Source organism: Pongo pygmaeus, chromosome 20 (genome assembly GCF_028885625.2).
Source record: "Pongo pygmaeus isolate AG05252 chromosome 20, NHGRI_mPonPyg2-v2.0_pri, whole genome shotgun sequence".
NCBI classification, from domain to species: domain Eukaryota; kingdom Metazoa; phylum Chordata; class Mammalia; order Primates; family Hominidae; genus Pongo; species Pongo pygmaeus.
The window spans coordinates 7119620-7139787 of NC_072393.2; the positions used below are offsets into that span (position 1 = coordinate 7119620).

The following is a 20168-nucleotide window of genomic DNA, read 5'->3' on the forward strand; positions in this document are numbered from 1 at the left end:
CTGCTCTCAAACTCCTGACCTCAGGTGATCCTCCCGCCTCAGCCTCCCAAAGTACTGGGATGACAGGCGTGAGCCACCATGCCCGGCCAAATTCTTAATAATTTTAAAGCAAGAAGCTCTGCATTTTCATTGTTCACTGCGTCTTGCAAATTACATAGCTAGTCCCGATCCCAGCATGACTTCTGACAGATGTAAAATTCTTTTAATTTTTATTTTTTAGAGACAGGGTCTTGCTCTGTCACCCAGGCTGGAGTATAGGGGCACGATCACAGTTCACGCAACCTCAAACTTCTGGGCCCAAGTGATCCTCCTGTCTCAGCCTCCCAAGTAGCTGGGATTACAGGCATGCACCACCACAGCTGGCTAATTTTTGTATTTTTGTGGAGACAGAGTCTCGCTATGTTGCTCAGGCTGGTCTCTAATGCCTATCCTCAAGCAGTCCTCTTGTCTCAGCCTCCCAAAGTGCTGGGATTACAGGTGTGAGCCACCTCACCCAGCCGAAAAACTCTAATAACAAAGATGGAGACACTAGCAACAGGTGCCAGGCACTTAACATTTGTGTCATTAAAATGTCCCTCCACCTCCTGAAGTGGTTCTGTTATTATCTCCATGTACAGATGAGGAAGTGCAGGATTGCCAGATAAAGAAAATGTGATACATGCACACCATGGAATACTATACAGCCATGAAAAAGAATGAAATCATGTTCTTTGCAGCAACATGAATGGAGCTGGAGGTGATTATCCTAATTGAATTAACACAGGAACAGAAAACCAACTACCTCATGTTCTCACCTGTAAGTGAGAGTGAGACACTGAGCACACATGGACAGAAAGAAGGGAAAAGTAGACACCAGGACTGATATGGTTTGGATCTGTGTCCCCACCCAAAGCTCTTGTTGAAATGTAATCCCCAGTGTTGGAGGAGTGGCTGGGTGGGAGGTGACCGGATCATGGAGGTGGTTTCTAATGGGTTAGCAACATCCCTACTGGGTACTGTATAACAGGTGGGTTCTCATGGGATCTGGTTGTTTAAAAAGTGTGTTCTTGAGGCCTCCTCCGAAGCTGAGCAGATGCCAGCATCATGGTTCCTGTACTGCCTGCAGAACCAGGAGCCAATTAAACCTCTTTTCTTTATAAATTACTGAGTCCCAGTCTCAGGCCTCTTCTCTTCCCTTCTCTTCTCTTTTCCCTTCCTCCCTCCCTCCCTCCCTCCCTTCCTTCCTTTTCCTTCTCTCTCTCTCTTTTACTTTTTCTTTCTTTCTTTTTTTTTTTTTTTTTTTTTTTTGAGACAGAGTCTTACTCTGTCACCCAGGCTGGAGTGCAGTGGCGCAATCTCGGCTCACTGCAACCTCCGCCTCCCGGGTTCAAGTGATTCTCCTGCCTCAGCCTCCCGAGAAGCTGGGATTACAGGCACGCATCATCACGCCTGGCTAATTTTTTTTATTTTTAGTAGAAACGGGGTTCCACCATATTAGCCAGGCTGGTCTCGAACTCCTGACCTCATGATCTGCCCACCATGGCCTCCCAAAATGCTGGGATTACAGGCGTGAGCCACCATGCCCATCCTCTTTCTTTCTTTTCTGTTTCTTTCTTTTTCTTTCTTTCTCACTCTTTCTTTCTTTCTTCCTTCCTTCCTTTCTTTTTCTTTCTTTCTTTAGCTTTCTTTCTCTTTTCTTTTCCCTTCCCTTCCTTTCTCTTTCTTTCTTTCCTCTCTGTGTCTCTCTTTTTTTTTCCTTTTTTTTTGACACAGGGTCCTGCTTTGTCACCCAGGCTGGAGTGCAATGGCACAATCTCGGCTCACTGCAACCTCTGCCTCCCGGGTTCAAGCAATTCTCCCACCTCAGCCTCCCAAGTGTCTGGGACTGCGGGCGCACACCACTATGCCCAGCTAATTTTTGTATTTTTTGGTAGAGATGGGGTTTCACCATGTTGGTCAGGCTGGTCTCGAACTGCTGACCTCAAGTGATCCACTCACCTCGGCCTCCCAAAGTGCTGGGATTACAGGCGTGACCCACCACACCCAGCCAGGTATTTCTTTATTGTAGTGTGAGTACAGACTAACACAGGTGCCTACTTGAGAGTGGTGGGTAAGAAGAGGGAAAGGATCAAAAAACGACCTATCAGGTACTATGCTAATTACACGGGTGACAAATTATTTGTACAGCAAACCCCCAACAACACACAATTTACTTATTTTATTTTATTTTATTTTTTGAGACAGAGTCTCACTGTGTCTCCCAGGCTGGAGTACAGTGTGGCACGATCTCGGCTCACTGCAAGCTCCGCTTCCCGGGTTCACGCCATTCTTCTGCCTCAGCCTCCTGAGTAGCTGGGACTACAGGCGGCTGCCACCATGCCTGGCTAATTTATTTTTGTATTTTTAGTAGAGATGGGATTTCACCGTGTTGGCCAGGATGGTCTCGATCTCCTGACCTCGTGATCCACCCACCTCAGCCTCCCAAAGTGCTGGGATTACAGGTGTGAGCCACCGCACCCAGCCACAATTTACTTATATAATGAACTGCACAAGTACCTGAAACATTTTTTTTTAAGTGCAGGATCGGGCCAGGCATGGTGGCTCTTATGCCTGTAATTCCAGCACTTTGGGAGGCTGAGGTGGGTGGATCACTTGAGGTCAGGAGTTTGAAACCAGCCTGGCCAACATGGTGAAATGCCATCTCTACTAAAAATACAAAAATTAGCCGGGCGTGGTGGCATGCACCTGTAGTCCCAGCTACTGTGAGGCTGAGGTGGGAGAATCACTTGAACCCGGGAGGTGGAGGCTACAGTGAGCTGAGATTGTGCCACTGCACTCCAGAGCAAGCCTCCATCTCAAAAAAAAAAAAAAAAAAAAAAAAGTGCAGGATCAGAGAGGGCAAGCACAGCGGCAGCTGGTAGGCCTGAGAGTCAAGGCCAGGGCCAGCACCCGTGGCCTCTCCATGTCATCCCCTGCAATGTCCCACCATGCTCAGTGCTAAGCACAGCCCCAGCCAGCTGAGGCTGCCATGGAGACTTACAATAGTCTGTCACGTAGAAATAGGTGGGTTCCGTCCAGGAGCCGTTGCCCGCAAGGGAGGTGGCCCGGACTCGCACGCTGTAGTTCCCCGGCGACAGCCCACGCAGCCTGCAGCCCCGTTCCAGAGCGAAGTGCTTGCGGGAGACGCAGAGATGCAGCTCCTGGAAGGAAGAGAGGAGGAGGAGGAGGGTGGCTGAGCTTTGCACATCTGGGAGTGTCCACCCCTAGCAGGGAGCTCACAGCCAGGATCCTGCTCAGAAATGACACCAATGCAGCAAAGCACAGACTAAGATACACAAGCAACTTTGAGAATTGCAGAACTTTATAACCGTAGTGCTATGGATAAGGATATATGCACAGGTTATCATTATTGTTAAGAGCCAGACTTCCTAAGCCAGAAGCCGAGCATTAAACCCTGATGGATTCTTTTCCTTTTTTTTTTTTTTTTTCAGATGGAGTTTCACTCTTGTTGCCCAGGCTGGAGTGCAATGGCTCTATCGGCTCACTGCAACCTCTGCCTCCCGGGTTCAAGCGGTTCTCTTGCCTCAGCCTCCCGAGTATCTGGGATTACAGGCGCTCACCACCACGCCTGCCTAATTTTGTATTTTCAGTAAAGACAGGGTTTTACCATGTTGGCCAGGCTGGTCTCAAACTCCTGACCTCAAGTGATCCGCCCACCTTGGCCTCCCAAAGTGCTGAGATTACAGGCGTAAGCCACAGCTCCCAGCCCTATTATCTATTTTCTATTAATATTATTTTCCATAATATTATCTTTCTAAAAATCATTTGTTTTATTTTTAATTGACAATAGTATTATAGGTCAGGCACAGTGGCTTGTGCCTGTAATCCCAGCCCTATGGGAGGCCGTGAAGGGAAGATTGCTGGAGCCCAGGAGTTAGAGACCAACCTGGGCAACATAGCGAGACCCCCATTTCCACAGAAAATAGAACAATTAGCCAGGCACAATGGTTCGCACCTGTAGTCCCAGCTACTCAGGAGGCTAAGGTGGGAGAATCACTTGAGCCCAGGAGGTCAAGTGAGCTATGAAGGCTCCACTGCACTCCAGCCTGGGTGACAGAGCTAGACCCTGTCTCTAAAATAAACAAATAAAAATAAAATAATAGTTGTATACACGTATGGGGTATAGTGTAAAGTTATGATACAGTATAAATTGTGGAATGATTAAAACAAGCTAATTAAATCCTCATCACTTCATGTACTTATTTCTTTGTTGTGAGAACATTTAAAAATCTATTTATTCTTCTAGCCATTTTGCAATATGTGTTATTAGCTATAGTCACCATTCATCTACAGAGCAGTGGATTCCTAGAACATATTCCTCCTGTCTGAAACTTTGCACCCTTTGATTCACATCTCTCCTTATTCTTCCTTTGTTTTTCCCCTGACCATTTTAAAATGCAAAAGTGGGCAGGGCGCGGTGGCTCATGCCTGTAATCCCAGTACTTTGGGAGGCCGAGGTGGGCGGATCACCTGAGGTCAGGAGTTCGAGACCAGCCTGGTCAAGATGGTGAAACCCCCGTCTCTACCCAAAATACAAAAATTAGCTGGGCATGGCGGCACACGCCTGTAATCCCAGCTACTCGGAGGCTGAGACAGGAGAATTAATTGAACCGGGAGGCGGAGGTTGCAGTGAGCGGAGATTGTGCCACTGCACTCCAGCCTGGGCGACAGAGCAAGACTCCGTCTCAAAAATAAATACATAAATAAATAAAATGCAAAAGTGACTCCTAGCTCACAAATCATTAGAAATCAGGCAGCAGGCCACATTTAGCCTATGGGATATAGTTTACTGACTGACCCCTGCTCTAAGAGATTATATGGTTTGTCTGCGATCTCATAGATGCAAAGTGGCAGGACCAGCTCTTGAACTCAGAACTGTCTGCCTTTACAGCTACTCGGGAGGCTGAGGCAGGAGAATGGCGTGAACCCGGGAGGCGGAGCTTGTAGTGAGCCGAGATCTTGCCACTGCACTCCAGCCTGGGTGACAGAGCGAGACTCCGTCTCAAAAATAAAAAATAAATAAAAAGAAAGAAACTAAAAAAAGAGAACTGTCTGGCTCTAGAACTTCTCCTTAAGACCATTGCAGAATATTTTTGCCATGTCTCCAGCAAAATTAGAAAAGAGTGGAAATGAAGGATCTGCAGGGCCTATGCCAGATTTCCTGCCTTTCCCTGCAACTCCCAGCCTCTGTCGCATCAGAACCAAATGGATAAATGGGCTTAATGTCTAAGGACAAATAAAAAAGCTCTTTCTTTGCCACGGTGCTGCCTTTTGATTTTTTTTTTTTTTAAATCATTATAAAAACAGCTGAAGCCCGGACACGGTGGCTCATGCCTGTAATTCCAGCACTTTGGGAGGCCAAGGCGGGCAGATCACGAGGTCAAGAGATCGAGACCATCCTTGCCAACATGGTGAAACCCCGTCTCCACTAAAAATACAAAAATTAGCCAGTTGTGGTGGTGTGCGCCTGTAATCCCAGCTACTCGAGAGGCTGAGGCAGGAGAATCACTTGAACCTGGGAGGCAGAGTTTGCAGTGAGTCGAGATCGTGACTGCCCTCCAGCCTGGGCAACAGAGCGAGACTTTGTCTCAAAAAGAAAAAGAAAATGTGGTATACTTTGCCTCAAATACATAAAATAAAATAATAAATAAATAAATAAAACAGTTGGGATCCACCCAAATGGAGATTTGCAAAGTGGGAAACATACCCTGTGATAAGCACGTAACTAGAGATGATTCCAGAACTTACGAGAAGAGACAGGAGGTTCTCGGGAATAAGACCATGAAACCTGCAAGCATTGAGCCAAAACTCTGAAAAGTTTTCGAAACAGTTCCAAGCTAATAGTGCATGCAGAGAACCGGGCTGGAACATTTAGGAGGGGGGTGGAGAGTGGAGAAGAGAAAGAAATGTGGAAAAAAAAAAAAAAAAAAGGGCCAACAACCCCGTGCTTATCATGTGACAATAACAGCAAGAAAACAAATCAGTCTGGTGGCAGGGGTGGGGGCAGGGAACTCCAGTCCAAAGTTTCTTCCAAGTGGAATGAGTCACCGAGTAGAGAGAGACAAATAAGCAAATATAGAAACCCAAGGTAGCTGCTATCCGGGACAAAAGGGAAATGCATCTTCTTTTTTTTTTCTGGAGACGGAGTTTTGCTCTTGTCACCCAGGCTGGAGTGCAGTGGCATGATCTTGGCTCACTGCGACCTCCGCCTCCCGAGTTCAAGTGATTCTCCCGCCTCAGCCTCCTGAGTAACTGGGATTATAGGCGTGTGCCACAGAGCGAGACTCCAGCCTGGGCAACAAAGCGAGACTCTGTTTGAAAAAAAAAAAAAAAAAAAAAAAAATTATCTGGGCATGGTGGCGGGTGGCGGGTCTGGTTGACACACCATGACTCTGTCTCTAAAAAAAATTTTTTTTAATGGGAGATACTAAAAAAGAATGCAATTAAATAGCTAGAGGTGGCTTTGTTTATGAAACTAGCTGAAGAAAAAAAAATATCTTCCACCAGGCAGGCACAGTGGCTCGCGCCTGTAATCCCAGCACTTCGGGAGGCCGAGGCAGGCGGATCACGAGGTCAGGAGTTCGAGACCAGCCTGACCAACATGGTGAAACCTCGTCTCTACTAAAAGACAAAAATTAGCCGGGCAAGGTCGTGGGTTCCTGTAGTCCTAGAAACTCAAGAGGCTGAGGGAGGAGAATCACTTGAACCCAGGAAGCGGAGGTTGCAGTGAGCTGAGATCGCACCAATGCACCGTAGCCTGGGCTACAGAGATAGACTCCGTCTCGAAAAAAAAAAGAAAGAATGAAAGAAGTGCCAAACTCTTTCCTAAAGCAGCTGTGCCATTTTACGTTCCCACCAGCAATGTATGAGGGTTCCGATTTCTCCTCATTCTCACCGACACTTGTTATTGTCCGTCTTTTTGTTTTTTGCCACACTTGTGGGCACGAAGTGGTATTGCATCGTGGTCTTGATTTGCATTTTTGTCATGGCTAATTTGGGGCTGAGTTTTGTGTTTTGCCCTGGTACCAGGGTGGGGTTGAGGGTGGGAAGTGAGAGCCACTCAAGGGTGAGGAGCAGATTCCAGAGGAAGTTCGGAGCATTGTTGACAGCAAGAATACAGATTCTGCAGAGTGAACAATGCCTGTTTCCACTGCAGACCTTCCTTGATTTTTTTTCTGCTTCCGTGTCTAACTTGTCCCCATTTGCCCAGAACTTTCTGAGTGTGGACATTGAAAATCTCACATCCCAGGGAGCCCTCAGTCCTGGCTAAACCTAGACAACTGGTCTCCCTGTCGGCACTGGATTTAACTCGAATCTTAACTTCTCCTAGCTTCTTCCCATGCCTTTGACTGGCCTGTGTCTCCTGTTCCTGGGACCCAAGGGTCACTATTAGGAATTCCCATCACGAATCCCCAACAGCCTCTGCCCCACACAGCACAACCCCAATCCCACCCAGACCAACTCTCTTCACCCTAGAGAGAAGCAGAGATGGGGGAGAAAATGAAAGGAGAATGTGAGGTTACAGTCACCTTCTTAAGAACCTTTTCATAGACACATTTCTGTTATTGCCAACAATTTCTTTAATTACCTAGCATTGCTTTGATCAAGAAAAAAAAGTGACGTAAAACTTTATTTATTTATTTACATATATATATAGAGAGAGAGAGAGAGAGAGAAATGGTGTCTCACTCTGTCACCCAGGCTGGAGTGCAGTGGTGTGATCTCAGAATCACTGCAACCTCTGCCTCCCGGGTTCAAGCGAGTCTCCTGTCTTAGCCTCCCGAGTAGCTGGGATTACAGGCACACACCACCATGCCCAGCTAATTTTTGTATTTTTAGTAGATACAAGGTTTCACCATGTTGGCCAGGCTGGTCTTGAACCCTGACCTCAGGTGATCCGCCCACCACTGCCTCTGAAAGTGCTAGGATTACAGGCAGGAGCCACTGCTCCCGGACTAAAACTTTATTTTTATGTACACAATTTATACTGTTGGAGTATAATTTTACTACATCTACAAAATTCTCTCTAGCATGTGGTGGGAGTGAATATTATGGTATGTAAGTTACAGCTCAATAAAGCTGTTTCTCAATTAAAAAAAAAAAAAAAATCCCTCATGCCCAAGCCAATCAGCATACAGCATTCCTCTGGTCACATGATTGGGTATTGGCTGTCACATGACCTCAGTCTAGCTGGGAATGCTGGGATGCACTCTGTCTTCCTCTGGGTTTGGCACTGCAAAGAAATGAGGTTTGGAACCACTACAACCGCAGGTGGACAACCAGGGGCTATTGGGCTCACTGCTAGGAGCCTTAAGAAGCAGTAGACCCAGGCTAGGCATGGTGGCTCACGCCTGTAATCCCAGCACTTTGGGATTACACCCACTGCCAAGGTGGGTGGATTACCTGAGGTTAAGAGCTCGAGACCAGCCAGGCCAACATGGTGAAACTTCGTCTCCATTAAAAATACAAATATTAGCTGGGTGTGGTGGTGGGTGCCTGTAATCCCAGCTACTCAGGAGGCTAAGGCAGGAGAATCGCTTAAACCCAGGAGGCAGAGGTTGCAGTGAGCTGAGACCACCACTGCACTCCAGCCTGGATGACAGGATGACAGAGTGAGTGAGACTCCATCTCAAAAAAAAAAAAAAAGATGCAACCGACCCAAAGGAATCCTGGATCCAGCCATGTGTGAAGCTCTTCAGTTGTTCAACTCTGGGAGCTAATAAGCTTTTCCTCTATCATAAGCTAGTTTGGATACAGGGGAGATTCCTTTTTCTTCTTTTTTCTTTTTTTTTTTGAGATGGAGTCTCACTCTGTCGCCCAGGCTAGAGTGCAGTGGCGTGTCTCGGCTCACTGCAAGCTCCACCTCCCGGATTCACGCCATTCTCCTGCCTCAGCCTCCCAAGTAGCTGGGACTACAGGTGCCTGCCACCATGCCTAGCTAATTTTTTTGTATTTTTAGTAGAGACGGGGTTTCACCGTGTTAGCCAGGATGGTCTTGATCTCCTGACCTCATGATCCACCCGCCTTGGCCTCCCAAAGTGCTGGGATTACAGGTGTGAGCCACTGCGCCTGGCGAATACAGGGGGATTCTTAACTGCTGGGGGATAACAACACAAAGGAACTAAACTCCAGAGCATGTAATTTTAACTTCTACATTACACTGAACAAAGGTCATCCCAAACATTTTATTTTATTTTTTTTGGAGACAGAGTCTTCTTGCTCTGTCACCTAGTCGGCAGTGTAGTGACTGAGTCACAGCCCACTATAACCTGGAGCTCCTGAGCTCAAGCAATTCTCTCCTCAGCCTCCCAAGTATATGGGACTATAGGCACAGACCACCACACCTAGCTAATTTTGAAATTATTTTTTGCAGAGGTGGGGTCTGGCTATGTTGCCCAGGCTCAAACTCCTGGCCTCAAGCAATCCTCCCACCTCAGCTTCCTGAGTCACTGGAATTATAGGCATGAGCCACCATGCTTGGCCCCCAAACATCATTTTCAATGGCTCTTCATCCACCAATGCTATGGATGCACCGTCTTCCATGTGTCCATTCTCCAATGGATGGACATCTTAGTGGTTTGCATATTTTGCTACTGATGAAAATCTTGGGCATAGAGCTTTGTTCCCTGCCCCAAATTTGAGTTATTTCCTTAGGACCTACAGGATTAATACATATAAGATAATATATTAATAAACTTTGCAATTATGGCCCCCAGGGAATCATGACTTTCTGTGTCTATGAGACTCTGGAAGCCTCAGTATCCAGCTCACTGAGATACTCAGAGGATGTATTGTACTTCCTCATTCTGTGCTTAGCCACGGACTCACTTTGCCAAAGGGACGCTAGCAAATGTGATGCAAACAGAGTCCTAAGAAGTGTTTGTATATGGGGTATGTCCTTCCTTGCCTGGGCTAGCTCGCTGGGCAGTGAGAGAACAAATGGGGACAAAGCTCCAAGTGCCCCCAGCTGAGGCCCCAGCCATGTGAATGAGGCCATCCAGCTCCAGCCAGACTGGCCCAGGACAAAGGAATCACCCAGTGAACCTGCAGAATTGAGAGAAAGAATAAATGTCCTTTGTTTTAAATCAGTACCTTTGGGGGCAGTTTGTTACGCAGCAAGAACTGACTGAAACAATAACTAAAGCTGTCAATCCAAAAAGCTAAAATGCTTTCCAGATAAAATTAGTATTATCTAACATGGTAAAAACCAGAGGCAATCCAAATCCCCAAAAATAAATGATACCCCAATCATGAGATTAAATTCTATGCAGCAACTACAAATCATAATTCCAAAGGCTATTGTGGACAGAGACATCAAAAGGCAGAGGAAAGTAACTCATGAATATGGATTAGAGGCATATGCACATTTGTGCCAATTAAAAACTAGCTGAGCTCTGTATGATAAGGAATTTTATTTTAAAAATGCATGTTAAAAAAGGCAAATCAAGCCATTCATTTAGCAAATAGGGCGCCAAAATAGGCCCAGAATGACAAGTTCAGTAAGGACACTTTCTATTTTTGAAAGTTTACTTTTTCTGTGAAGCTGTGAAGGGCCACATATAGTCTCTGTTGCATATTCTTTTTTTTTTTTTTTTTTTTTTTGAGACAGAGTCTTGCTCTGTCGCCCAGGCTGGAGTGCAGTGGCACGATCTTGGCTCACTGCAACCTCTGCCTCCCGGGTTCAAGCAATTCTCCCTGCCTCAGCCTCCCGAGGAGCAGCTGGGATTACAGGCGCCCACCATTACGTCCAGCTAATTTCTGTATTTTTAGTAGAGACGGAGTTTCGCCATGTTGGCCAGGCTGGTCTTGAACTTTTGACCTCAGCCCTGTTGCACATTCTTTACAATGCTCTGCAAGCCAGATTTGGCCCACAAGCCACAATAATTTAGAATTAGATCTCAATTCTAAATTATTGTCAAAGCCAAAATCTTTGGTTGCCAAGAGTAGATGTGGTCCCAGGAGGGGTAGAGGGAGGTCCACCTGGTTATAGGAGGACTCTCTCTCAAAGTTCCAGGAAATCAGACATTTTGCTGTAATCTCTGTTAGTTGTTGGCAAACTCTGGCCCACCAACTAAACCTGGCCCACCACTTGTTTTTGTAAATAAAGTTTTATTGGCATACAACCACACCCATTCATTTACATATCACGCATGGCAGCTTTCTCAGTAGAACGGTGGAATTGAGTAGTTGTAACAGAAATCATCTGGCCACGGAGTCAAACATGTTTACTATCCAGACCTTTATGGTAAAAAAAAATTGGCAGTTTCTGGATTGGAATATCAGTCATGCATTTGGATCATGATTCTATTCTTCCAGGTTTTGTGCAGCAACTTAAACTCTGGAAGCCTCAGTACCCAGCTCACTGGGATAATGTGAGGACGTATTGTACTTCCTCAGTCCCAAGAAGTATATTATTTTTGCATTTTGGCATTTCTGAAATTGGAATGCATCTTACAAGCAATGCATTTTACAAACACTTAACAGTACTCAGGATCTATATTCTAGGAAAAAATAAAAATAAAATTAGAATTAATGGCACTTTTTTTTTTTTTTTTTTTGCTTGGCTGTCCATAAAAATAATGGGGCCTCTCAAAATTTCCTAGAGGTAGTAAAATGTGATCAATGAGATACTCTGTGTAACGTGCTGAACGTGTTTGGGACATACAGTGAGCCCTGGGAAGAGCTTAGCAACTGTTTGGGTTCTTTTGGGTTATTTGTCTTGGATTCTGTGTCTTGTGCATCTCTGCACTCACCCAGCACCTTGCATGGTGTCTGGCTGAATGGAAGCATCTAATGAAAGTAACTTATAAGGTTTTTGTTGTTGCTGTTTTTGAGACAGAGTCTCAGTCTGTCACCCAGGCTGGAGTGCAATGGCACAATCTCTGCTCACTGCAACCTCCACCTCCTGGGTTCAAGTGATTCTCCTGCCTCAGCTTCCCACCTTGGCCTCCTGAGTAGCTGGGATTACAGGTACCCACCACCACGCCTGGCTAATTTTTGTATTTTTGTAGAGATGGGGTTTCACCATGTTGGCCAGGCTGGTCTCAAACTCCTGGCCTCAAGTGATCTGCCTGCCTTGGCCTCCCAAAGTGCTGGGATTACAGGTGTGAGCCACCGTACCCAGCAACTTATAAGGTTTTAAGACTCAAATAACTCCTTCTAAAGTGAAATGAGTCTCCTGTTGTGGTGGGAGGCAGACATCATTCAACTTAGAGGACACAGCTGGAAAGTAATGTGAGAAACTAAGAAAAGTAACAGGCTCATAGATTGGCATTTCTGACCCATCTTCCTGTGAAGTCAGGTATCAAGGCTTTAAGTGCTAATAGCACAGTACCTGATGAGAGAAGCACTGGAATCAAAATTTCAGCAGAGGAAGGAGGTACCAAGTGCAACTCTGAAGGGGCATGCTGAAGTGTGCAGGGGCATGCCCAAGAGTCAAGGGCCTTACCTCATCGCCATATCGCCGATAACTCACTTCATACAGCACGATCAGACCATTGGGCTCCTTCGGCTCCTGCCACATCAAGTGGACAACGTTGTTCTCAAAGATTTCGTGCGTCACAGGGCCGACGATGTCATCAGCCTTGGCTGTAAGGAGAGGAAGTGAGAGGCAGGGATATAACTCTTGGATCAGATCCCACTTCTGCCACCTGTCCACGGTGCAACCTTGGGCTGGTGATGTCATTTTCCTCATCAGAGAACAGACATCTAAAACTCATCCCACAAAATTGTTAGGAAGATTAAATGGGTTACTTTCTGCATATAACTTTTTTTTTTTTGAGACAGAGTCTTGCTCTGTCACCCAGGCGGGAGTGCAGTGGTGTATTTTCTAAAGTTTACATAATGGTTGCCTATGACTCTTATAATTTAAAAATATGGCCTGGCATGGTGGCTCATGCCTGTAATCCCAGCACTTTGGGAGCTCAAGGTTGGCAGACCACTTGAGCTCAGGCGCTGGAGACCAGGCTGGGCAACATTGTGAAACCCTGTGTCTACTGAAAATACAGGCGTGGTGGCACATGCCTGTAGTCCCAGCTACTCGGGAGGCTGAGGCAGGAGAACTGCTTGAACCCAGGAGGCGGAGATTGCAGTGAGCCAAGATTGCGCCATTGCACTCCAGCCTGGGCGACAGAGCAAGACTTAATCTCAAAAAAAAAAAAAAAGGCCAGGTTTGGTGGTTCACGCCTATAATCCCAACACTTTGAGAGGCCAATGTGGGTGGATCACTTGAGCCCAGGAGTTTGAGACCAGCCTGGGCAATATGGTGAAACCCCATCTCTACTAGAAATACAAAAATTAGCTAGGCGTGGTGGCAGACACCTGTAGTCCCAGCTACTCGGGAGGCTGAAGCAGGGAATCACTTGACACAGGAGGCAGAGGCTGGAGTGAGCTGAGGTTGCACCACTGTACTCCAGCCTGGGCGACAGAGCAAGGCTCTGTCTCAAAAAAAAAAAATGAAGGCCAATAAGGTAAAATACAGATATGCACTGCTCAGAGGGTGGAGAATCTGTCCTTGGTCAGCCTCAATGTCCCACCCATGACACTCGGACCCCGGAGCAGCAGCCCCACCTTCAGGCATGGTCCTGGCACTGACGTAGGCTGCCACACTGCACCGTTCCTCAGGGGTGTCTTGGTTGCAAGCCTGCAGCTCGATGCGATAGCCTGTGAAGTGTCGCAAGCCAGAGATGACCAGCGACTCCTTGTTTACCACCTTCTCAAAGGGCCTGTGCTCCTCCGGACTCGTGGGCACGCTGGTTGAGGAAGTGTTGGGGAAAGCTGCCACCGTGGGCACAGCCGCTGTCACATTCCCAACATCGCCAAGGGACCTGCGTTTCCGAGATGGCCTGGAATGACAGTAGGACATGCATGATCACACCATCACCATCATTTTTTTTAAATGACACTGGGGAATAAAAGGCTTGATTAAGAAGAAAGATCAGAGTGCAGGAGGGTGCAGTGGTGGGGAACATGGATTACAATACAGACTGCCAGGAATGACCACCCAGAGCAGCTTTCAAGATGCCCTTGTGAGCATCTGAAGGATTAGAGCAGGCCCACCTCGTGAGGGATGCGTGCTTCTAAGACTGTCAATAGTAGACACACACCGATATTCCCCTCGACATGCTCGATTTCAGGTTTTTCATTTTGCAGATAAATAGGCCAGCCAGGGTCAGTGACAAAAATAAGACACCAAAAGCACATAAGAGTCTAGCTTTTCAGGAAGCCCTGCCAAATGGCATTTGCTCATTGGCCCAAGCTACTGATCGACATCATCAGTTTAAACAGGAAAAAATACATCTTCTCCTTCTTATGACTGCTTAGGGCACCTGCATAATTTGAGTGATTAAGCTGCAATTCTTAGAAAAGGAATCACATCACTCAGGTCAGGAAGATTAACTCCAAGAAACATCTACGCAATCAGCACACTTCTCCTCATTCCTTAAGAAGATATATTAAACAACAAAGGTTGATAGCTAACAAATTTTAAAACACAAAGAAAAAAGGATAAAGAAGAAAATGTAGGCTGGGCAAGGTGGCTCATGCCTATAATCCCAGTACTTTGGGAGGCCGAGGCGGGCAGATAACCTGAGGTTAGGAGTTCGAGACCAGCCTGGCCAACATAGGGAAACCCCGTCTCTACTAAAAATACAAAAATTAGCTGAGCCTGGTGGTGCACAGCTTTAATCCCAGCTACTCAGGAGGCTGAGGCAAGAGAATCGCTTGAACCTGGGAGGCGGAGGTTGCAGTGAGCTGAGATCTTGCCACTGCACTCCAGCCTGGGCGACAGAGTGAGACTCTGTCTCGAAAAGAAAAGAAAAGATAAATCACTCATAAATCCACAGCCCACTGCTTCCTTTGGACAATTTTTTCCCTGTAAATATTATGTGTGAACATGATGAGGATCAAGCCTGTTTTATAAGTAAACTTTGTTTACTTGTTATATTGGAAGCATTTACTAAATATTTTCCTTTCAACATAACATCTTAACTAGGAGAGAATTTTGGGACTTTTCCTTTTTAATATTAGGGTTTTCCTCCATCACCTACAAAAGTAGCATGTGCTCCCTGCAGAGAACTTGGAAAACGATGAATGACTGTAAAATATTCCATTTACTACATGAGTCATCATTCACTTAACCATCCTCCTTATTTTATTTATTTATTTATTTATTTTGAAACAGAGTTTCACTCTTGTCACGATCTCGGCTCACTGCAACCTCTGCCTCCTGGGTTCAAGCGATTCTCCTGCCTCAGCCTCCTGAGTAGCTGGAATTACAGGCTGGAATTACAGGAGTCTGCCACCATGCCCAGCTAATTTTTGTATTTTTAGTAGAGACGGAGTTTCGCCATGTTGGCCAGGCTGGTCTCAAACTCCTGACCTCAGGTGATCTGCCCATCTCAGCCACCCAAAGTGCGAGGATTACAGGCATGAGCCACCACACACGGCTCCCTTTTTTTTCTTTTTTGCTGTTATAAATATTCCTTTGATCATTGTCTGATTGTCTTACTACTTCCCCAAAGTAGATTCCTAGAGGAAAATATTACTAGGTTCAGGGAGATAAGAAACTCTTTAAGCTTCTTAGTACCTACGGCTAAATGGTTGTCCAGAAACTCTATATTGACTTGTGGTTCCACCAGCAGGCCATGAGACTGCATTCCAGGACAATCTCAGCAACCCTAAGCCTTAATAGTCTTTTTTTTCTTTCTGTGTTTGTCTAGATCTTTAACCCAAGAGATTAAAAATATGCTATCACTCGACTACGTTATTTGCAGATCTTTATATTACTGAGTGTGACTTCATTTTTCCTTTATTGGTTCTCTGTGATTCTCCAAAGAATTGTCCCCTCTTTGTCCTTTGTCTGTTTTTCCATGAATTTCTTGTGTTTTCCTTACTCCTGTGTTGTTTATTCATTAAGGATATTAACCTTTTATGTATTGTGCTATACAACTTACTCTTTTCCATTTGCCAGTAAGCTTTAAATGATTTGAAACAAGCTTTCATGTTCCTTTGTACAATTTAATATATCAGTAACATTTAAAAATTTGTTCCTTTACAAGTCATTCTAGATGGGGTTATGATGAGGTGTGCTAAGGTTTTATGGCAATTTTGAAAGGGATCTTTTTCCTTATTTTATATTCTAATTATTGCTTGTGTATCTACAGTCTTTTTGCTTATTTCCATTGTACCTACTTTCCCAAACTAATTGGCTTTCTTGGGTTTTCAATGACACACTAGAAGAGGGGTCAACAAAATTTTCCCGTAAAGGGCTAGATAATAAATATTTTGGGTTTTGCAAGCCAAATGACCTCTGTCACAACTACTCTGTCATTGTAGCTTAAAGCAGCCCTAGATGATGTGTAAACAAGTGGGTGGGGTTGCATTCCAATAAGAGTTCATTTACAAAAACAGGCAGCTGGCCCATGGGCCATAGTTTGCCTACCCTTGAGCTAGACGCTCTGCAAATAGCAATGACTTTATTTCCCACATTCCATTCTTTACAACTCTAATTTCTATTTCTTGTCTTATTACATTGGCTGGATGCCCAGAGAAATGTTAATTAGTAATGATGAGATGGGGCTTCCTTGTTTTGTCCCTAACTCTGCTAAGAATAATTTTAAGAATGACGTTAGCTTGGCTGTTGGTTTAACCTAGGTAACATTTATCTTGTAGAAGAAATATTCTGAGTTTTATGAAGCCTCTTTTTTTTCCTCCCCTTTCTCTAAGTTAGGAATTTTAAATTAAGGTTATTGAAACAGATATGTTCTTCCTTATTGCACCTCATGATGAAATAGATGATGTTATCAAATATTCTGATCTTAAACCAGCCTTTCATTTTGGAGATAAACAATATTGCCAGTGCAGTGTTTTATTTGGGACATTTGAATCTAATATCACATATTAGCTTGGCCTGTGGCTTTTGTTCAGTGCAGTATCTTTGTCAAGTTCTTTTTTTTGAGACAGAGTCTTGCTCTGTTGCCAGGCTGGAGTGTGCAATGGCGCAACCTCGGCTCACTGCAACCTCGGCCTCCCAGGTTCAAGCGATTCTCCTGGCTCAGCCTCCCAAGTAGCTGGATTACAGGCGTGTGCCACCATGTCTGGCTAATTTTTGTATTGTTAGTAGAGACAGTGTTTCACCATGTTGACCAGAATGGTCTCAATCTCTTGACCTTGTGATCCGCCCACCTCAGCCTCCCAAAGTACTGGGATTACAGGCGTGAGCCACCGTGCTCGGCCTCTTTGTCAAGTTCTTTAAGGGTTCATTTCATAAAATGAACTGGGATAATTTTTATAGATTTCTGTGCCCTAAAATAGTTTTTCTATTATAGGAAATAGTTGCTCTTTCAGAATTTGAAAGAACGTGTCTATAAAACTCTCTGGGCCAAGGGACTTTTTTGAGGAAATTATTTGACACATATCTTTTTCCAAGGTTCATAACCACTTAATTTTTCTGCTTCTTTTTGAATCCATTTAGACAAGTTAAATTTTCCCACCTTACTGAAACTTTCAAATTTAGCAAGTGCACCATTGTCCAAAGAACTTAACACATTAAAATTTTCTTCAGACGCTAGTTTTATGTCATCTTCTTTCCTTCTGGTTTGTGTTTTCCCTTTGATTATGTTTACCATAGGCTTAGCTGTTATTGCTTTTCCCTTCCTGTCTAACACATTTATACTTTCATAGTTTAAAGTTTATTTCTTAATTTATCTATCCATTTAAGTCTGCTAAGTAACATCAAAGCCAAGCTTTGACAATATTCTACAAGTTAAGGTATGTGATATTCACATTTTCATTATTTTCCAAAAGGACTTCAATGGAAGTTTCCGTTTCTGCTTTGGCCCAATAGATATGTAAGTGTTTAACTTTTTAACTTTTTTTTTTTTTAGACAGAGTCTCGCTCTGTTGCCCAGGCTGGAGGGCAGTGGTGTGATCTCGGCTCACTGCAACCTCCGCCTCCCGGGTTCAAGTGATTCTTCTGCCTCAGCCTCCTGAGTAGCTGGGACTACAGGCGCACATTACCACGTCCGGCTAATTTTTGTATTTTTAGTAGAGAAGGGGTTTCACCATATTGGCCAGGCTGGTCTCAAACTCCTGACCTGAGGTGATCTGCCTACCTGGGCCTCCTAAGTGCTGCGATTACAGGTGTGAGCCACTGCGCCCAGCCTGTAAGTGTTTAACTTTTAACCACCAAGAAGTGAAGTTTTCTGTTTAATCTTTTGAAATTAACTTTTAGTTTCTATTGCAACGTCATCAGAAAATGTGTGGTCAGAAAACAAATCCTACTTTGGGGGCATTTGTTAAGATTTTCTTTGTGGTCTTTTTGTATTAAAAGACCAACAACATTCTAGAATGGAAAAGAAAACAGCTCCACCACTTATCAAGCCAAAGATATATCCGTATTAGCAAGATTCAGATAATTTCTATACAGGCACAAATGGGTCTTGTGAAAATAACCAAGACGTTGGTGCTTCATGAATAACTACTGAGAAATTGGTATCTCAACAACCAGAGATGTAAAATGGGCTCATCAAATAAGCCAAATGAGTTTATATACCAAAAAGATTATAACCAAAAAGACCATGAAGTGGCAAAAGACGAAGCATCAACTGATTTTTTTTTTTTTTTTTTTGAGATAGAGTCTTGCTCTGTTGCCCAGGCTGGAGTGCAGTGGTGTGATCTTGGCTCACTGTAACTTCCAATTTCTGGGTTCAAGCGGTTCTCCTGCCTCAGCCTCCCAAGTAGCTGGGATTACAGGCGTGCATCATCATGCCCGGCTAATTTTTGTATTTTTAGTAGAGACGGGGTTTCGCCATGTTGGCCAGGCTAGTTTCAAACTCTTGACCTCAGGTGATCTGCCTGCCTGGGCCTCCCAAAGTGCTGGGATTACAGGCATTGGGCATGAGCCACGGCACCTGGCTTAGGCAGCATTTTATTATCCAACAATCCCACACTAAACTGGTTGTCTCAATCAAGGGTCCTTCTGACCCCATCCCCCAGGTGGATATTTAGCAATGTCTGAAGATATTTTCCATTATTACTACTTTAGGGGGAAGACACACTACTGGCATCAGATGAGTAGAAGCCAGGGATGCTGGTCAGTGTTGTTGGACAGTGCCCTAGAATAATCTGACCCCAAATATTATTTATTATTATTATTACTATTATGTATTTTTTTTTTTTTTGAGACAGAGTTTTGCTCTGTCACCTAGGCTGGAATGCAGTGGCGAGATCTCGACTCACCGCAACCTCTGCCTCCAGGGTTCAAGCGATTCTCCTGCCTCGGCCTCCCAAGTAGCTGGGACTACAGGCGTGTGTCACCATGCCCAGCTAATTTTCATATTTCTTGTAGTAACGGGGTTTCACCATCTTGGTCAGGCTGGTCTCGAACTCCTGGCCTCAAGTGATTGCCCCGCCTGGGCCTCTCAAAGTGTTGGGATTACAGGCGTGAGCTACGAAGTCCAGCTGTGGCCCCAAATATTATTTTATTTTTATTTTTATTTTATTTTTTTTTTGAGACGGAGTCTCACTCTGTCGCCCAGGCTGGAGTGCAGTGGCGCGATCTTGGCTCACTGCAAGCTCCGCCTCCCGGGTTCACGCCATTCTCCTGCCTCAGCCTCCCAAGTAGCTGGGACTACAGGTGCCCACCACCACGCCCGGCTAATTTTTTGTATTTTTAGTAGAGACGGGGTTTCACCGTGTTAGCCAGTATGGTCTCGATCTCCTGATCTCGTGATCCGCCCGCCTCGGCCTCCCAAAGTGCTGGAATTACAGGCATGAGCCACCCGAATATTATTAATAGCAGGACTGAGATTGAGATCCGCTTTGGGCCAAGCCCGTGCATTTTTAGACCCTTCGTGGCTATAGTTACTATTGCAAATGGCCACTAGAGGGCAGATCAGGCCACACAGGTGCCTGGGAAAAAATAAATAAATAAACACTCTGCTAAAGGAAGAAAATCTCTCCAAGTGGTCCCAACTTGCCTCTTTAGTCTCACCTCCTGTTCCTCCCAAAAGCCCACCACAGGTAAACATCTCCTTGCCTTTCTCCCAATTTCTCCAAGCTTTTTCTCTCTCCCAGGACCTTACTGCTTCATTCTCTTAAGACACAAGTTGAAAAGAAACGTCCCTGGC

The 20168-nt window shown here is 45.1% G+C and overlaps 1 protein-coding gene across 4 annotated transcripts in view; it reads right to left on the reverse strand.

The window, feature by feature from the left end:
- INSR (insulin receptor) overlaps positions 1-20168 on the reverse strand; it is a 181233-nt gene that overhangs the window by 16947 nt on the left and 144118 nt on the right. For all 4 annotated transcript variants that reach the window (XM_054465662.2, XM_054465659.2, XM_054465663.2 and 1 more), the window contains 3 exons: positions 13609-13883; positions 12488-12627; positions 3020-3179 (listed from right to left, as the gene is read on the reverse strand). In XM_054465662.2, coding sequence (XP_054321637.1) covers positions 3020-3179; positions 12488-12627; positions 13609-13883 — 575 coding nt within the window. The remainder of the gene's footprint in view (positions 1-3019; positions 3180-12487; positions 12628-13608; positions 13884-20168) is intronic.